At 38.2% G+C, this 16,233-nt stretch overlaps 3 protein-coding genes across 3 annotated transcripts in view; all 3 read right to left on the reverse strand.

Annotated features, from left to right (window-relative positions):
* itgav (integrin, alpha V) overlaps window positions 1–1,356 on the reverse strand; it is a 41,099-nt gene extending 39,743 nt beyond the window's left edge. Inside the window, exon 1 of the mRNA XM_072397412.1 lies at window positions 813–1,356. Within this exon, the coding sequence (XP_072253513.1) occupies window positions 813–967 (155 nt within the window). The 5' untranslated portion in view covers window positions 968–1,356. The remainder of the gene's footprint in view (window positions 1–812) is intronic.
* Window positions 1,357–8,389: 7,033 nt separating this feature from the next.
* LOC140319235 (olfactory receptor 10A3-like) lies at window positions 8,390–9,337 on the reverse strand. The gene has a single exon (XM_072396830.1). It carries the CDS (start codon window positions 9,335–9,337, stop codon window positions 8,390–8,392), a length of 948 nt encoding a protein of 315 aa, XP_072252931.1.
* Window positions 9,338–12,656: 3,319 nt separating this feature from the next.
* On the reverse strand, window positions 12,657–13,604 carry LOC140319236 (olfactory receptor 10A3-like). The gene has a single exon (XM_072396831.1). It carries the CDS (start codon window positions 13,602–13,604, stop codon window positions 12,657–12,659), a length of 948 nt encoding a protein of 315 aa, XP_072252932.1.
* Window positions 13,605–16,233: the final 2,629 nt, after the last annotated feature.

Genomic DNA, 16,233 nt, shown 5'->3' on the forward strand with positions numbered 1-16,233 from the left:
TAAATTATATCCATATTCTAAGAGACCAAACTAAGGTATAAGAGGTAGTATCAATGTCATTTTAGGGTGATTTAAGACTTTTTAACGTGTCCTAAATTGAGCATATCGATAAAATGCAAAGCGCTGCATCCTTATTACTGATAAATCCTCACATATGACATTATCAACCCATATGTGGGATTTAACTTTAGCAGTCATCTTAGAGGGAAAAGGAATAATAATTGTTAAGATGTGAAAAATACAAACTGTAATTAGGATGAATTTACTGTTGTAGCTGCTCTAGGTGGAGTTAGATCGAAGTAGTCTGCTCAGATGTAATCTTACGAATGTACTGAATCATATCTGAATGTATTGGTGACCAGAAGAAAAGCACTTGTGCAAAAATGTGGATTCATGTTGCAGACTTTCACTTGATATTTGTTCCTTTTTGCTCTCTTTTGGTCTTTTTGGTTTAACTAACAACTTAAACAACTGAAATGTAAAAGAGACACGACGAAGAAGTGTAATATTAACATGAGGGAATAACAAGTAAAAGTTTTTGTCTTTTATCTTTAAATCAAAACGCTTTTAATGGCATGCTTTAATATCAAAACCTCTTCAAGCAATCTTAGCATATAAAATGCGGTTGAATCTTTTGATAAAGCAAATACTTTAAAAATTTACTAAAATATAGTGTTTGGGTAAATATGTCAAATATAAACTGAGTGAATTAGGGGGATGAAATAACTTTTAACGCTGTGACGCTTTGTCCATTTTCAGACATCATAATCATCTTCAGAGAAACTATGAATGCACTCATTCAGATGTCTTACTTTAGGGTGCTTGGGGGGTTAAAGAAGTCCACCGAGAAGCCGAAGTAGCTTCCCTCGGGTCCGGAGAACACGGCTGGTTTGTCCACATCCAGGTTGAAGGAGCCGCAGCGATGGAAGTTCAAACACACCAGGACGAGCAGCCCGACAGCTGCCATGGCTTCTGCTGCAGACCTCCGCGTCTTCACCGAGGAAAACACCACCGAAGAAGATGCTGCCGGTTATATTATTACTGAGTTTCAATCCACCAACAGCGTCACTTTAAACAAGCTCAGAATCTCAGTCCTCCAAACAGCAGCTCTCCCCCGCAAACGCCGAGGGAACAAGTCGTCATGTAAGAGTAAAATAATTCAGCTTCCCGGCTTCTACTGAAACCACCGGTCGTTACACGCCGAGTGAGGTGGTGGCAGAAAGCCCGAATAAAGTACGGCTCTGGGCGGCTTTGTGTTCGACTGTTTTGTCCGACAAAAGCTGCAGAATCACAGAACAAGCCTGGGGAGAGGCCACGACTGTTTAGAGTATGAAAGTGTGTCAGCGCAGGCTTGTCTCAACAAGCTAAAGTCAGGCTAATTTCCAAGCAAAGCTAAGCCAACAACATCCGGTTAGTGCCTGTGAAAATAAAGGCACTCGGACAGCCTGTCTGGTGGTGAATTTTACTTCCAGGCCCATGCAGAGGACTGACTTTAGTGCTCCAGGCCTATATATTTTTACATTTTTAATTTTTTGTTCACACAAAACATAATATTGGCTATTTATTCAGTGTTATTTGTTTAGTGTTGAAATATACACTAAAGTTTCAGAAAACATTTACTTTAGCATACTTAAAAGAAATAATGAAAACATGCCCCCATATGAAGGTTTTTTTGAGTGTAATGGCAACTGGGATGGGCTCAAACCTCCTCCCACAACCCTGAATTTGATTAACCAGGTATAGAAAATGGATGGATGGATGGATGGAGTCTATTTAACCAGACTTTTAACATTAAGTGTTTTTATTTTAGTGAAGATTTCATCGAGTGGAATAAGGAAATGAATGACCTAAGTGGTATTTCGAGTCTAACCCATGTGTCATGTTAGTGTTAAACAATGAGCTCGAGCTGATCAGCAGATATCTAAATCAATTTTGACAAAAAATATTATATATGTTTACATCATATTGCTGGTTATAGAATAATCTTTGCTCAAAATGTTTGTATATATCAATAAACAATTAGAATGACAACAGAATGCTTATATTTTGTGTTACTATAAAGCAGTTAATTGTGGACAGGACACATGTGTAATCAATGATATGAGCTGCACACACAGTGTTTATTCATCATGATGTTTCAAAGAGTCTTTAAGGATTCTTTGTGGAGTGAATGTTAAAGCATTTTCTTGGCTTTTATTTTTGGGTATGTTGATGTTCAGCTTCATGACTCACACGTGATGATAATACATGAGAAGCACAAGCTGGAGTTTACACATTATGATTGAAAATGCCCGCCCACAAATTTTCTTACAGGCATTCATTTTGTAATTGTTCTAAGTCATCTGGATTTCTTTGTTTTCTCACAGTGTGTTAAATAAGTCCAATTTCCACCCTGTGTATGTGTTCCCAGCATCATGCCAACTCTGAACAAACTGTTTACAGGCTCTGTTTGTTTCTCTATACGATAACAGCTGTGGCTCTTACATTTTAAGTGAATGAGTTTCATTGTTGTGAACTCTTACTGATATAATTACTAGCAATTCAGAGACTTAAACCTCAGTATTAATCACAATGCTGTATTTAGAGACCTGCTAGCATACTATTCACTCATTCACATGACTGTGGGATTACGTAAATCCTTCAAATGTGACTCCAATCAATGGTCTAAACTAGACTGTATAAATTGTGGTTTTACTCTGAAAGCCATTTTCGTGTTTTTCGCAGTCTGTCTGCATTTAACTTCACACAAAAGACTCTTCATGCACAACAGGAAGTTCATTCCACAACATCAGACTGGATGAACACACACTTCTGTAAAGTCACACTGGGTCATAAGTAAAAAGGATTTGTGACTGTGCTATCACAGTAATGAGTCATAATGTAAAAAAGAAGCTATACAAAAGATAACATACAGTAACGGTTCAGTAATAGTATCTCCAGATTTCATGTTTCAAGATAATTAAATGAGAGTGAAAATATGAAGTCATAAAGTTTGCCTTATGATGAAAACTATTTACTCTGTAGTGTTTAATCCCGACCCTCTGCTTAACTCTTTTAAATCATGTTTTATCCAGTATACAGTACCCATTATCGTTAAAGGCATGTGCCCTGTCCTTTAAACTCAGTTTGGTATAACAAAGAAAAATGATTACTCACGGGTTCATAACTTTGGGTGCCTTCCTTAAAACAGAAAACAGGTGTTGATTTGACCAAATGTGCTGTGTGTAAAATCCTCAATAAGTAATAATTGAGGATTTTGCCTCCCTGCTTTAAAAGTGAATTGATAGCAGATCTCTTTGAAGCCAGGATGGAAAAGAATACTGATAACAGCAGGCACAGCCTGCTTCATTATTCAAATATCCATATAAAAGTTGTCCAAAGACTAACTTTTCTTTAAATCCTTTAAATCTTGCAAATAAGACACAAAGGATTTATCAGCCCGGCTTAATTCAAGACTGGCAAGTTCACCATCAAACCCCAAGACAGAGCTTAAGGAAATCTAGAATTCACACCAAATCAGGTCTTTAACTCAAGATAAGGACGTCTCAAGCCATCCAAGTTTTAACAGGTGAGCTATCCAAATCCCAAACAGAGTTCTGAGTCCAGAGAACCACATTATCTTGGACAGGTTGTCAGTAAAGACAAGTCAAATCTCAAGTGAAGTCATTAACACCTTGGCCAAACCTCATATCAGGACAGGAGAGTCTATACTCTGTAGTGCTCAAATCTGAGACCCAGATGGGCCAAACAAGTCTATCTTTAAAGTTGAAGTCTATCTGCAAGTCAAATCCCAAGTCTGGATGAGTCAATGTACATGTTTATGTACAGTGAGGTATTTTATGACGGTTATGGATAAACACTTGAAAGCCAAACTCCACATGTCTTAAACTGAGACTGACGAATCCAAGTCACGCTCTAAATCAGGCAAAACAATAATCTAATTCAAGACAATTAGGTCTTAAAATGAAAGACAGGCTACTCCAAGTCAAGCCCATGCTAAGTTATGACCGTCTAATCCCACAAAGCCCACATCAAGTCTTGTGTCATGAAAAACAATTCTAAGTTAAAATTAAATTGGACAACTCCCAATCAGTTTTACAAGGTCAATGGCAGGATAGACAAGTCCAAGTTATGTTCAATTTAGAGCAGTCCTGAAAGTTTTTGTTGGTCCAAATTTTTTTTGTCTGTAAAAATGAAGTAACATTCGAGTTCTAATTCAAGCTGAGTTGTCCTTCTTGACAGCACAAACAATACTGGCTTAGAAAAGGGATTACAAGTTGTCTTACACCAATAACAGCATTTGGTAATGCTGATGTGGAGCTACACCCTTATGGTTTTCTATCCATAAATCCACAAGGAGTCATGTCTGTGCACAGCAAGAAAGCTTTTCGTCTTATTTGGCCATGAACTGCTCTGAATCACTGCTACAATGAAGTGTACACTCAAGAATGTGTGGCAGAACTCCCGTGAGATTCACAAGAGGGGGAAAGTTAATGTGTTTATATGTGGATGAGGGAGAGGGGGTGGGGGTTAATACATACCGTGTTGGACATTTGATTACGGTGTACAGTCTCAAGATAAGCATTTGTTAGGTTTGAATGTGTCTGAAACAGCATGTTACAGGGAAAAGCGTGTCAAAGCACAAGAGAGCACGGTGTGTATGTGTGCAAGATAGAGATGGTGTAATCAGCATTGTGTAAGGCATAACTATGCAGATTACGTACCCTGCAGAGCGCAGATGCATGTAAGCCTGGTTTCAGTGTGTTGTAAAGTTTCTGCCCTCTTGAATGTGTTTCTTTATGAGGATCAGTCTGAGTTTTAGTTGGGTGGAGGTGGATGATGAGGACATTTTTGCAAAGTGAGAATATTTTGGCTGGCCTTCAGTCACTTTGGCCTGGACCTTAAATGGACTGTTTTAGGATTAAGACGTAGTTTTAAAGGTTAAAATAGGGGCGTCAAGGACCCCTTGCGCCCCTTAAATCTGCAACAAGTGAGTTTTGGGCAATTAGCGGCAGCAGAAATGAGTGTTTCATGAACACCGTCTCATTCAAGAACATGTTATAGCCTCGCTGAGCCACAGCTCAGAACGTAGCAGTTTTGTAACGAAGGCACATTATGAAACGACTGCAATGTGAGGGCTTAGAAATGGTTTAAAACCATGACATACCTTGTCTTTTTTATGTGAAACAAATATATAAATGGCCCAAAAAATATTGCAATAAATGTCACCGACAAAAGTGACGTAGTCATACAAAATTGCAATGATTAATTAATAGAAATTTAAATCGATTGATATTTTCACTTTATTTTTCAAGTAAATTAATTCAATTTTGTTTGAATACATCATCATACATACATACATTGTCCTTTAAATTAAAGTTCTTTTTTTTTACATTTCTTTGTATATTCATTCATTTTTGTAGATATTCCTATAATTTTTCTACTTTTGATTCATTACATCATGGCAGTTTCAGTCCTTTGTAGTTTTAGGACATAAAACTGGCAGGAGAATAATGTGTGCCACTCCTAAGATGCACAAAAGTATTCATAAATAGCACACAGTGGTATGTCGGTGACAGTAATCTGTGACTGTCACACAAAGGGAAGAGGGAAGCCCCATCACACCCGACATTTTCTGAAGCTGTTACACTTTACTACTTAGCTGTCACTCGCAATAAGTTAGATTTAGGCAATAAAATACATAGTTAGGGGGAAAAAAACCCCAAAAAACTGTGAAAAGGTAAGAAATTTATCAGGCCATGTGAACATTGCCCTTTTGCAAAACCATAGACAAAATTAAATTTTGCCATCTCACAATGCAGAGATTATATTGTGACTGTAAGTACATGTAGCTGTTGCATGTTCTGAGTGATTTTTTACAAATGTAAAAGATCTACAACAGCAAATGGGTTTATTCTCACCAACAGGACACAATGAGCAGCCTAAAATGCCTTGTTTGTTGTCCATTCTTTACTTCACAACATAACCATTAAGCAAATTACATAATCCCAGCCAAGCGGCTGGTTTGGCACACCTCAAGCAAAGCATGAGCAGCTTCCTTCAACTCCATCCTTGAGATCAATCAGAGCGGATTGAGTTTTTCAAAAATAAACAACTGCCACTGCTGCATTAAAGCACAGTCAAATGATGTGTTCAAGAACATTAAAGAATATACCGGTAATGCTCTTATGGTAAATATGGTGAACGTGTAAATGGGCATCTTATGGGCTCTTTAAGTTGATTTGATAAGCGATGGCTAACAGTATCATCTTTTGTGTCCATCTGATTCATTTAAGGCCCGGGACATATTCTGTGCAACAGCATGAATTCCGACACTTCAAGCCGCACGAGAATGATTCTGTGTTTAAAGGACAGTATATACTGCAGTCTGAGTTTTGAGGTCAGGAGGGGGGGTTTCAGCCTAGAATAATGATAAATACAAGCTGATCCCTTTCAGGCTGTGAGTAAACTATCAAGGCATTCTGCCACTTGAAGCTTTCTCTGTTGGAGATCATCGTACTTTTAAGTATAGTCAAATTCACCAAACAGACGTTGTCTTTGAGTAAAGTGATTGGTGATTTTGTTAGATGATGCTGCAATTATTTAGAATTTTCTCAAAGCAGAATGACATAGGTTGAGAGTGGAAATGTGAGTTGACACGTTGTCCGAACAGGCTGATTTTCAGACATAATTTCTGACCCTGATAGACATGTGGCAAAAGAAATAGCAGCTTTATTGGTAATTCAGCTGTATTCATATACGCTTACTCTTTTCTGTTTTAACAAAAAGATTTTTAAAAGTAAGGGTTGCTTAATTTTGTAAAATTCATGTTGGCTAACTTGTTTTATGCATTTTTCTGGTGTCATGTAAACATTCTCAGTGATTCAGAGGTGGTGCATCACTTTCTGCTGCAGCACTTACATCAAACCAACCCAAAATATATGGGATATAAAAAGTGCCATATTCATTTAAAATCGAAATGGTAATTACAACAGCTTCTACTAAATCTGATTAACATAAATCTAACGGCGTTGCTCCCACCTAGTGGTCAAACAGCAGGCTGCGGTCCAGCAGTTCAATTTCATACCAAACATTGACTGATGCATGGTTATGAATAAATAGTTTTACTCATATAGGTAGTAGAATGATGCACAAAACAGAAAACTAAGGATCTAATTATCATCTCATGGCTTATTCAATAAGCTGAAGAAATTTGAAAAGCCTGAGCAACGTTTGTGCAAGAGGCCACAAAACTGTCAATCCCTAAATTTGGATATTTCAAATATTATTTCTGAAGTAGCAGCAACAATGACCACAATGACTTTTGTTACCGCAATGACTTTTGAAATTGAAATGGAGCACCATAACAAAACAATTTTCCCCACGGGATTAAACCCTATTGAAGTGTGCCTTAATATGAATTAGAGTTCAGAATTAAACAGTAATGCACAAAAAAGGCTTTTTTATTTGTACACATAATAACCATGAAATTAATGTTGTGTCAGTCCAGAATATCACTAGATGTAAGAGTCTGTGTATTTGTGCCAAAATTTATTTGAGCTGAAATCTACGTACTCAAAAAGACACTGGTTTGAAACGTAATTCATCAAGCTTACAAAACTTCCAAAGCAAGTTTCTTTTCATGTAATAAATACGTCATTAATTGCATTTGGTCCTCTCTCAACTGGAACTTACGGGAACATATAGCGACCACAAGATGGAAGCACAAGCAAGCTGATGTATTGGAGGCAGAAGATCTTTACAGCTCTATAGCTGCTGCTGGTAAGGCGAGCTGTAACAGGTTATTAAACTATGCAGTACACTGTAAACTATCACTGATATGCTATAAAACAGAGTGTGTTTTAGTTTATTAGAGTAAAGTAAATCATGCGCTAAAATTTGTTTGAATGAGCCTAAATCTGTACAGAATAGGTCTTATTACTGGTTAAAACGTGCAGCTGAGGTGTGGGGCTGAAGCTTCTATGCACCCTTTTTTAAATAAATACTCCACCAAACTACAATAATGCAAGTTCACTTCCCTTAAAGCAGGGGGACTCTGACAAAGACAGGCAGCAGATGAAAACATACATGGGCTGATGCAGGGACTTCTCCAGGCAGACTGTCAGAATAATGACGACATTAAAGCGGATTATAGTCACGTAAATAAGCAGACACAGACCAAAGAAAAGATACCGGAGGAGTCCAAAGTCTGCTTTTATACTGATTCAAGTAAGTTTTGAAAGAAGCAGCGATTTTTGCAGGAGTTGTTCAGGTTAACAGTGAATATACATGTATGATCTGCACATATAAATTACAGCAAAATTCTACGAGCACATAGAGTGAATAACAGTGAATCATAAACTTCTCCCTGTGCATGCTGTGATGTGAATTATTTACTGGGAGTCCTTTTGTGAACAGCTAGACGTGTAAAAATCCATGTTTTGATCTGTGGTAGATTGAGTCCATAAACCAGAGGGTTAATGATGGGGGGAATGATTAAAAACTCCAGAGACAAAAAAACAATGAAAACTGCATCAATTTCATCAGCTTCAAGACGACTCAGTGAAAGCTCGCAGAACACAGACAAAGAAAAGTTGACAAATGTCACCAGGTGGGGCAGGCAGGTTCGCAAAGCCTTTCCTCTGAATTCAGACGAGCTTCTTCTGGAGATGTGCAGAATCCGCAGGTAGGTGTACAAGACAAAAAACAAAGGGATAAAGACAGTTGTTATCGCAGCAACCCAACTTGCTATGTTATTCACACTCGTATCGACACAGGAGAGCTGATTCACCGGCCAGCTAGTACAGAAAAGTCTGTTCAGTTTATTCCCACATAAAGGCAAGTTAACAGTGAGTGAAAGACAATATCCGCATATAACCACAGGATAGAGCTCTGCAAATATTATCAAACACATTACCATCTTAAAAGTCATTTTCCTGTGATAGTGTAAAGGCTGACAAATGGCTACAAATCTATCATAGGCCATGACGCAGAGAATAGTCATTTCACATGATGCATACGTGTAAATAACAAACATCTGAGTGAAACAAGATGGACGTGATATTAAATGAGTGTCAGACAGAATGTCCATTAGAAGCCTGGGGAAGAGGCCAGCTGAGCCGTACAGAGAGTTAAAAGACAGGCAGCAGATGAAAACATACATGGGCTGATGCAGGGACTTCTCCAGGCAGACTGTCAGAATAATGACAACATTAAAGCTGATTATAGTCACGTAAATAAGCAGACACAGACCAAAGAAAAGATACCGTAGGATTCCAAAGTCTGCAAATAGTGTTAACTGAAAATAATAAGAGTTCAGGCGGCTGTTATTCTTCATTTCAGCACAAAAGCAGAGCTGGAAGAAAAGAAGAGAGAGTTGTGGAGAATGAAGAAGGTGAGAGAATCAAGTTAAATGAGGACAAAACTGTGAATAGGTGATAAAAATGCAGTGACATCAGGGAATCCATTTAAGCTGCAAATGCTCCACATTTCAAACAAACACATCTGACAATATTTAGAAAATGTAAGTAATATTAAATAATTATAGAAGACATATTCAAAAAGGACACTTGGGTGGAAAAAAGCAGCATGTGATAAATGAACAAGCAACCTCACATTTCTCATTGAGAGATTTCAATGTTTCTGTGTAATAAACAATATCTCAGTCAAATGAATAAAGAAGAAATGAATGTGTACTTTAAGGCTGGCAAACGACAAAGTTGCAATATCCAGTAGTTACATATACTAGATTAAACGACTTTGAAAAAACAGCAAATGTATCAGCCAAGAAAACAGACAAAATCTCTGGTCTGTCACACTAATAAAGACAGAAACACATGCTGGCATCAGGCTCTGCATCAGTGTATCTACAGTGAGCTGCTGGAGAAATGCACAGCCCTCTCCCCTAATTATCTAAGTTTTAACCTGTTCTGCTGTTCCACTGAGAACGGTCACATGAGCCAGAAGAGTCTAAAGCAATATGTGTTATAATTATCATCAGTATCTGACAGCAGTTTGGTATTCTGTAATCTGGTGTCATGTATTAGTATCACATTACTAACAAATATGAAAGTGGTACAGACATGCTGCAATGATCTGTATGTGAATAAAACAGAAAAAATGAGCTACTGTTCACTGATGACAAGTGAAACTGTTTATCATAGGGATGCACTGATCCGCTTTTTTCACCTCTGATACGATATCTGAGGTTTAGAATCGGCTGGTACCGATCTGATACCGATACAGAAAAATTGAGCAGAAATATGGTAACAAACAGTAAGTTACATTGTGTGGAAAAGACTGGGATCATTATTTTGTTCAAGGCAATATTAGACTTGATTTAAACATTTCTTTCCTATTTTTCAAAGAACAAATGAACAGATATAAATGTACTGAATTACTTATTCATTCAATAATTCTGCACCAGTAAAACAATCTTAACCATAAAAATATAACAAGTGTTACTAAATCCAATGTAAAACAAAATATTACATAATAAAGGAGCTGAAATTGAGAAAAAAACAATAGCTTCACTAGCTTGGGTGGTAGACTTTCAAAATAAATAGCAATCAGCTCTTTATATAGTTTAGTGCAAATGGGAATTAAACATTCATTACAAAAGCATCTGAACAAAACAGTAGCTTCACAAGCTTGGTAAAAACTAAAAGAAAAAAAATCAAATGTAGTCCCAGTTTAAGAAGTTTTTTTCTCAACTAGAGGTGGCAGAAAGCCCTTGGATGAATGCCAATACTGGACAGGACAAAGGAAAAAAAAAAAAACCCAAAAAACGTCTGATATGGATTGAATAGTTATCAACGATACCCGATCTCGAATTATTTTCGATATCGGTACCGATATCTGATCCAAATATTGGATCGTGCATCCCTAGTTTATCATGTTTATCATCATATCTTTACCATAGGAACACCAGAAAAATCCATCCTTTTCTTCCATATCTGCTTAATCCAACTCAGGGTTGAGGGAGGGGTGGAGCTTATCCCAGCTGTCATTGGGCGAGAGGCGGGGTACACCCTGGACGAGTCGCCAGTCCATCACAGGGCCACAAAAAACAAACACCATCCATGCTCACACTCACTCCGAGGGTCATCTTAGAGTCACTTATTAAACTGACATATATGTTTTTCGGCTGTGGGAGGAAGCTGGAGTACCCAGAGAGAACCCACGCATACACGGAGAGAACATGCAAACTCTACACAGAGAGCTGGAAGAAATTTGAAAAGTCTGAGCAACATTTGTGCAGAGGCCACAAAATTGTCAATCCCTAAGTTTGGATATTTCAAATATTGTTTCTGAAGTAGCAGCAACATAATATCAGACAATAAATACATTATAGATTAGTGGAGCAAACTTTCTCATTCACCGTTTAAATTTTTCTATTTCAATTTATCATTGTATTTGTCAATATTTCTCTGTTTACATTTGTTTTGATTGTATTTCTGTTATTAATGTTACCACAATGACTTTTGAAATTGAAATGGAGCACCATAACAGAGCAATTTTCCCCACGGGATTAAACCCTATTAAAGTGTGCCTTAATATGAATTAGAGTTCAGAATTAAACAGCAATGCACAAAAAAGGCTTTTTTATTTTTATTTGTACACATAATAATCATAGAATTAATGTTGTGTCAGTCCAGAATATCACTACACGTAAGAGTCTGTGTATTTGTGTCAAAATTTATTTGAGCTGAAATCTACGTACTCAAAAAGACTTTATTAGACACTTGTTTGAAACGTAATTCATCAAGCTTACAAAACTTTCAAAGCATGTTTCTTTTCATGTAATAAATATGTCATTAATTGCATTTGGTCCTCTCTCAACTGGAACTTACGGGAACATATAGCGACCACAAGATGGAAGCACAAGCAAGCTGATGTATTGGAGGCAGAAGATCTTTACACCTCTGTAGCTGCTGCTGGTAAGGCGAGCTGTAACAGGTTATTAAACTATGCAGTACACTGTAAACTATCACTGATGTGCTATAAAACAGAGTGCATTTAGTTTATTAGAGTAAAGTAAATCCTGCACTAAAATTTGTTTGAATGAGCCTAAATCTGTACAGAATAGGTCTTATTACTGGTTAAAACGTGCAGCTGAGGTGTGGGGCTGAAGCTTCTATGCACCCTTTTTTAAATAAATACTCCACCAACTACAATAATGCAAGTTCACTTCCCTTAAAGCAGGGGGACTCTGACAAAGACAGGCAGCAGATGAAAACATACATGGGCTGATGCAAGGACTTCTCCAGGCAGACTGTCAGAATAATGACAACATTAAAGCTGATTATAGTCACGTAAATAAGCAGACACAGACCAAAGAAAAGATACCGGAGGAGTCCAAAGTCTGCTTTTAAACTGATTCAAGTATGTTAATAAAAGTTAATGTGGTTTCATCAAATAAAACATGAAGTATTTGATGTTGTTCAGGTGGTGTAAAGTAAAGAGTGACAAAGTATTAAAGGTAATCATGAAAGACGTCTTGTTTTGAAAGAAGCAGCGATTTTGCAGGAGTTGTTCAGGTTAACAGTGAATATACATGTATGATCTGCACATATAAATTACAGCAAAATTCTACGAGCACATAGAGTGAATAACAGGGAATCATAAACTTCTCCCTGTGCATGCTGTGATGTGAATTATTTACTGGGAGTCCTTTTGTGAACAGCTAGCCGTGTAAAAATCCATGTTTTGATCTGTGGTAGATTGAGTCCATAAACCAGAGGGTTAATGATTGGGGGGAAGATTAAAAACTCCAGAGACAAAAAAACAATGAAAACTGCATCAATTTCATCAGCTTCAAGACGACTCAGTGAAAGCTCGCAGAAGAAAGACAAAGAAAAGTTCACGAATGTCACCAGGTGGGGCAGGCAGGTTCGCAAAGCCTTTCCTCTGAATTCAGACGAGCTTCTTCTGGAGATGTGCAGAATCCGCAGGTAGGTGTACAAGACAAAAAACAAAGGGACAAAGACAGTTGTTATCGCAGCAACCCAACTTGCTATGTTATTCACACTCGTATCGACACAGGAGAGCTGATTCACCGGCCAGCTAGTACAGAAAAGTCTGTTCAGTTTATTCCCACATAAAGGCAAGTTAACAGTGAGTGAAAGACAATATCCGCATATAACCACAGGATAGAGCTCTGCAAATATTATCAAACACATCACCATCCTAAAAGTCATTTTCCTGTGATAGTGTAAAGGCTGACAAATGGCTACAAATCTATCATAGGCCATGACGCAGAGAATAGTCATTTCACATGATGCATACGTGTAAATAACAAACATCTGAGTGAAACAAGATGGACGTGATATTAAATGAGTGTCAGACAGAATGTCCATTAGAAGCCTGGGGAAGAGGCCAGCTGAGCCGTACAGAGAGTTAAAAGAGAGGCAGCAGATGAAAACATACATGGGCTGATGCAGGGACTTCTCCAGGCAGACTGTCAGAATAATGACAACATTAAAGCTGATTATAATCACGTAAATAAGCAGGCACAGACCAAAGAAAAGATACCGGAGGAGTCCAAAGTCTGCAAATAGTGTTAACTGAAAATAATAAGAGTTCAGGCTGCTGTTATTCTTCATTTCAGTATAAAAGCAGAGCTGGAAGAAAAGAAGTGAGAGTTGTGGAGAATGAAGAAGGTGAGAGAATCAAGTTAAATGAGGACAAGACTGTGAATAGGTGATAAAAATGCAGTGACATCAGGGTATCCATTTAAGCTGCAAACGCTCCACATTTCAAACAAACACATCTGACAATATTTAGAAAATGTAAGTAATATTAAATAATTATAGAAGACATATTCAAAAAGGACACTTGGGTGGAAAAAAGCAGCATGTGATAAATGAACAAGCAACCTCACATTTCTCATTGAGAGATTTCAATGTTTCTGTGTAATAAACAATATCTCAGTCCAATGAATAACGAATAAATGAATGTGGATTTTAAGGCTGGCAAACAACAAAGTTGCAATATCCAGTAGTTACATATAATAAATTAAACGACTTTGAAAAAACAGCAAATGTATCAGCCAAGAAAACAGACAAAATCTCTGGTCTGTCACACTAATAAAGACAGAAACACATGCTGGCATCAGGCTCTGCATCAGTGTATCTACAGTGAGCTGCTGGAGAAATGCACAGCCCTCTCCCCTAATTATCTAAGTTTTAACCTGTTCTGCTGTTCCACTGAGAACGGTCACATGAGCCAGAAGAGTCTAAAGCAATATGTGTTATAATTATCATCAGTATCTGACAGCAGTTTGGTATTCTGTAATCTGGTGTCATGTATTAGTATCACATTACTAACAAATCTGAAAGTGGTACAGACATGCTGCAATGATCTGTATGTGAATAAAACAGAAAAAATGAGCTACTGTTCACTGATGACAAGTGAAACTGTTTATCATAGGGATGCACTGATCCGCTTTTTTCACCTCTGATACGATATCTGAGGTTTAGAATCGGCTGGTACCGATCTGATACCGATACAGAAAAATTGAGCAGAAATATGGTAACAAACAGTAAGTTACATTGTGTGGAAAAGACTGGGATCATTATTTTGTTCAAGGCAATATTAGACTTGATTTAAACATTTCTTTCCTATTTTTCAAAGAACAAATGAACAGATATAAATGTACTGAATTACTTATTCATTCAATAATTCTGCACCAGTAAAACAATCTTAACCATAAAAATATAACAAGTGTTACTAAATCCAATGTAAAACAAAATATTACATAATAAAGGAGCTGAAATTGAGAAAAAAACAATAGCCTCACTAGCTTGGGTGGTAGACTTTCAAAATAAATAGCAATCAGCTCTTTATATAGTTTAGTGCAAATGGGAATTAAACATTCATTACAAAAGCATCTGAACAAAACAGTAGCTTCACAAGCTTGGTAAAAACTAAAAGAAAAAAAATCAAATGTAGTCCCAGTTTAAGAAGTTTTTTTCTCAACTAGAGGTGGCAGAAAGCCCTTGGATGAATGCCAATACTGGACAGGACAAAGGAAAAAAAAACAAACCCAAAAAACGTCCGATATGGATTGAATAGTTATCAACGATACCCGATCTCGAATTATTTTCGATATCGGTACCGATATCTGATCCAAATATTGGATCGTGCATCCCTAGTTTATCATGTTTATCATCATATCTTTACCATAGCAACACCAAAAAAATCCATCCTTTTCCTCCATATCCGCTTAATCCAACTCAGGGTTGAGGGAGGGGTGGAGCTTATCCCAGCTGTCATTGGGCGAGAGGCGGGGTACACCCTGGACGAGTCGCCAGTCCATCACAGGGCCACAAAAAACAAACACCATCCATGCTCACACTCACTCCGAGGGTCATCTTAGAGTCACTTATTATTTTTTTTTTTTTTTTTTTTTTTTTTTTTTTTCATTTATTTATTTCTGTTTACAATATATGACATGTAATAGAACTGAACCGGACCGGGGGACAAGGAAAGAAGAAGAGGAAAGAAGAGGAAACAGAACAAAAATAGAAACAAAAACCAGACAACCAGCTGCTACACCTGTAAAAAACAAAACAGACAACAATCCATGGCCTCTGAGGGGAATCCAGCCTTAGCGCCACCAGGAGCACCTGAAAGCAGACAAGCAGAGAAAAAACAAACACACAAACAAACAAAAACAAGCACAAGAAGCGGTAATCGCATACAACACAGCTGTGGAGAGATGACCTGAAACCACAGGATAACACATAAACTGCTTAGCGAGCATGCTACTGGGCTAATAAATGTGTGTGTGAGAACATGCAACACCCATGGCACAGGATCTACATGGTAACCGTGGTTAGTTATGAGTGTATAAGTGTACAGGGCCACAATCCACAGCCCCCCCCCAGCAATCAGAAGCAGGCAGAGAGGGCCACAAGACCCAGGCCACCAGCAGCCCCCACGGAGCACAGAACCCACGAAGCCCACCGCAGGGACAACCACGCATCCACCCAGAAGACTGCAGAGGAAGCCCCCGGATAGAACCCCCATAAGCATAGGGCAGAGGCCCTCAGAGAGCCAGGGGCAACAGCCCACCGACCCCGCCAGGTCCCAGCCGCCCAGACATGGGCCGTGCACTGGACCCGGGCCCCGGGAGCCCGAGCGCCCCCAAACCCCCCGGCAGAGGCCCCACCCAATACCCAGGAGGGCCAAGTGCCCCAGACAGCCACGCAGTGGGTCAGCGCCTGCCCA

This window comes from Leuresthes tenuis, unplaced genomic scaffold (assembly GCF_036924035.1).
Source record: "Leuresthes tenuis unplaced genomic scaffold, fLeuTen1.0.hap1 SCAF_12, whole genome shotgun sequence".
Classification (NCBI taxonomy): Eukaryota; Metazoa; Chordata; class Actinopteri; order Atheriniformes; family Atherinopsidae; genus Leuresthes; species Leuresthes tenuis.

Excerpts from the sequence above, each read along its gene's own strand:
- LOC140319235 (XM_072396830.1), bottom strand. The coding sequence starts at position 9,337 with ATGAAGAATAACAGCCGCCTGAACTCTTATTATTTTCAGTTAACACTA.
- LOC140319236 (XM_072396831.1), bottom strand. The coding sequence starts at position 13,604 with ATGAAGAATAACAGCAGCCTGAACTCTTATTATTTTCAGTTAACACTA.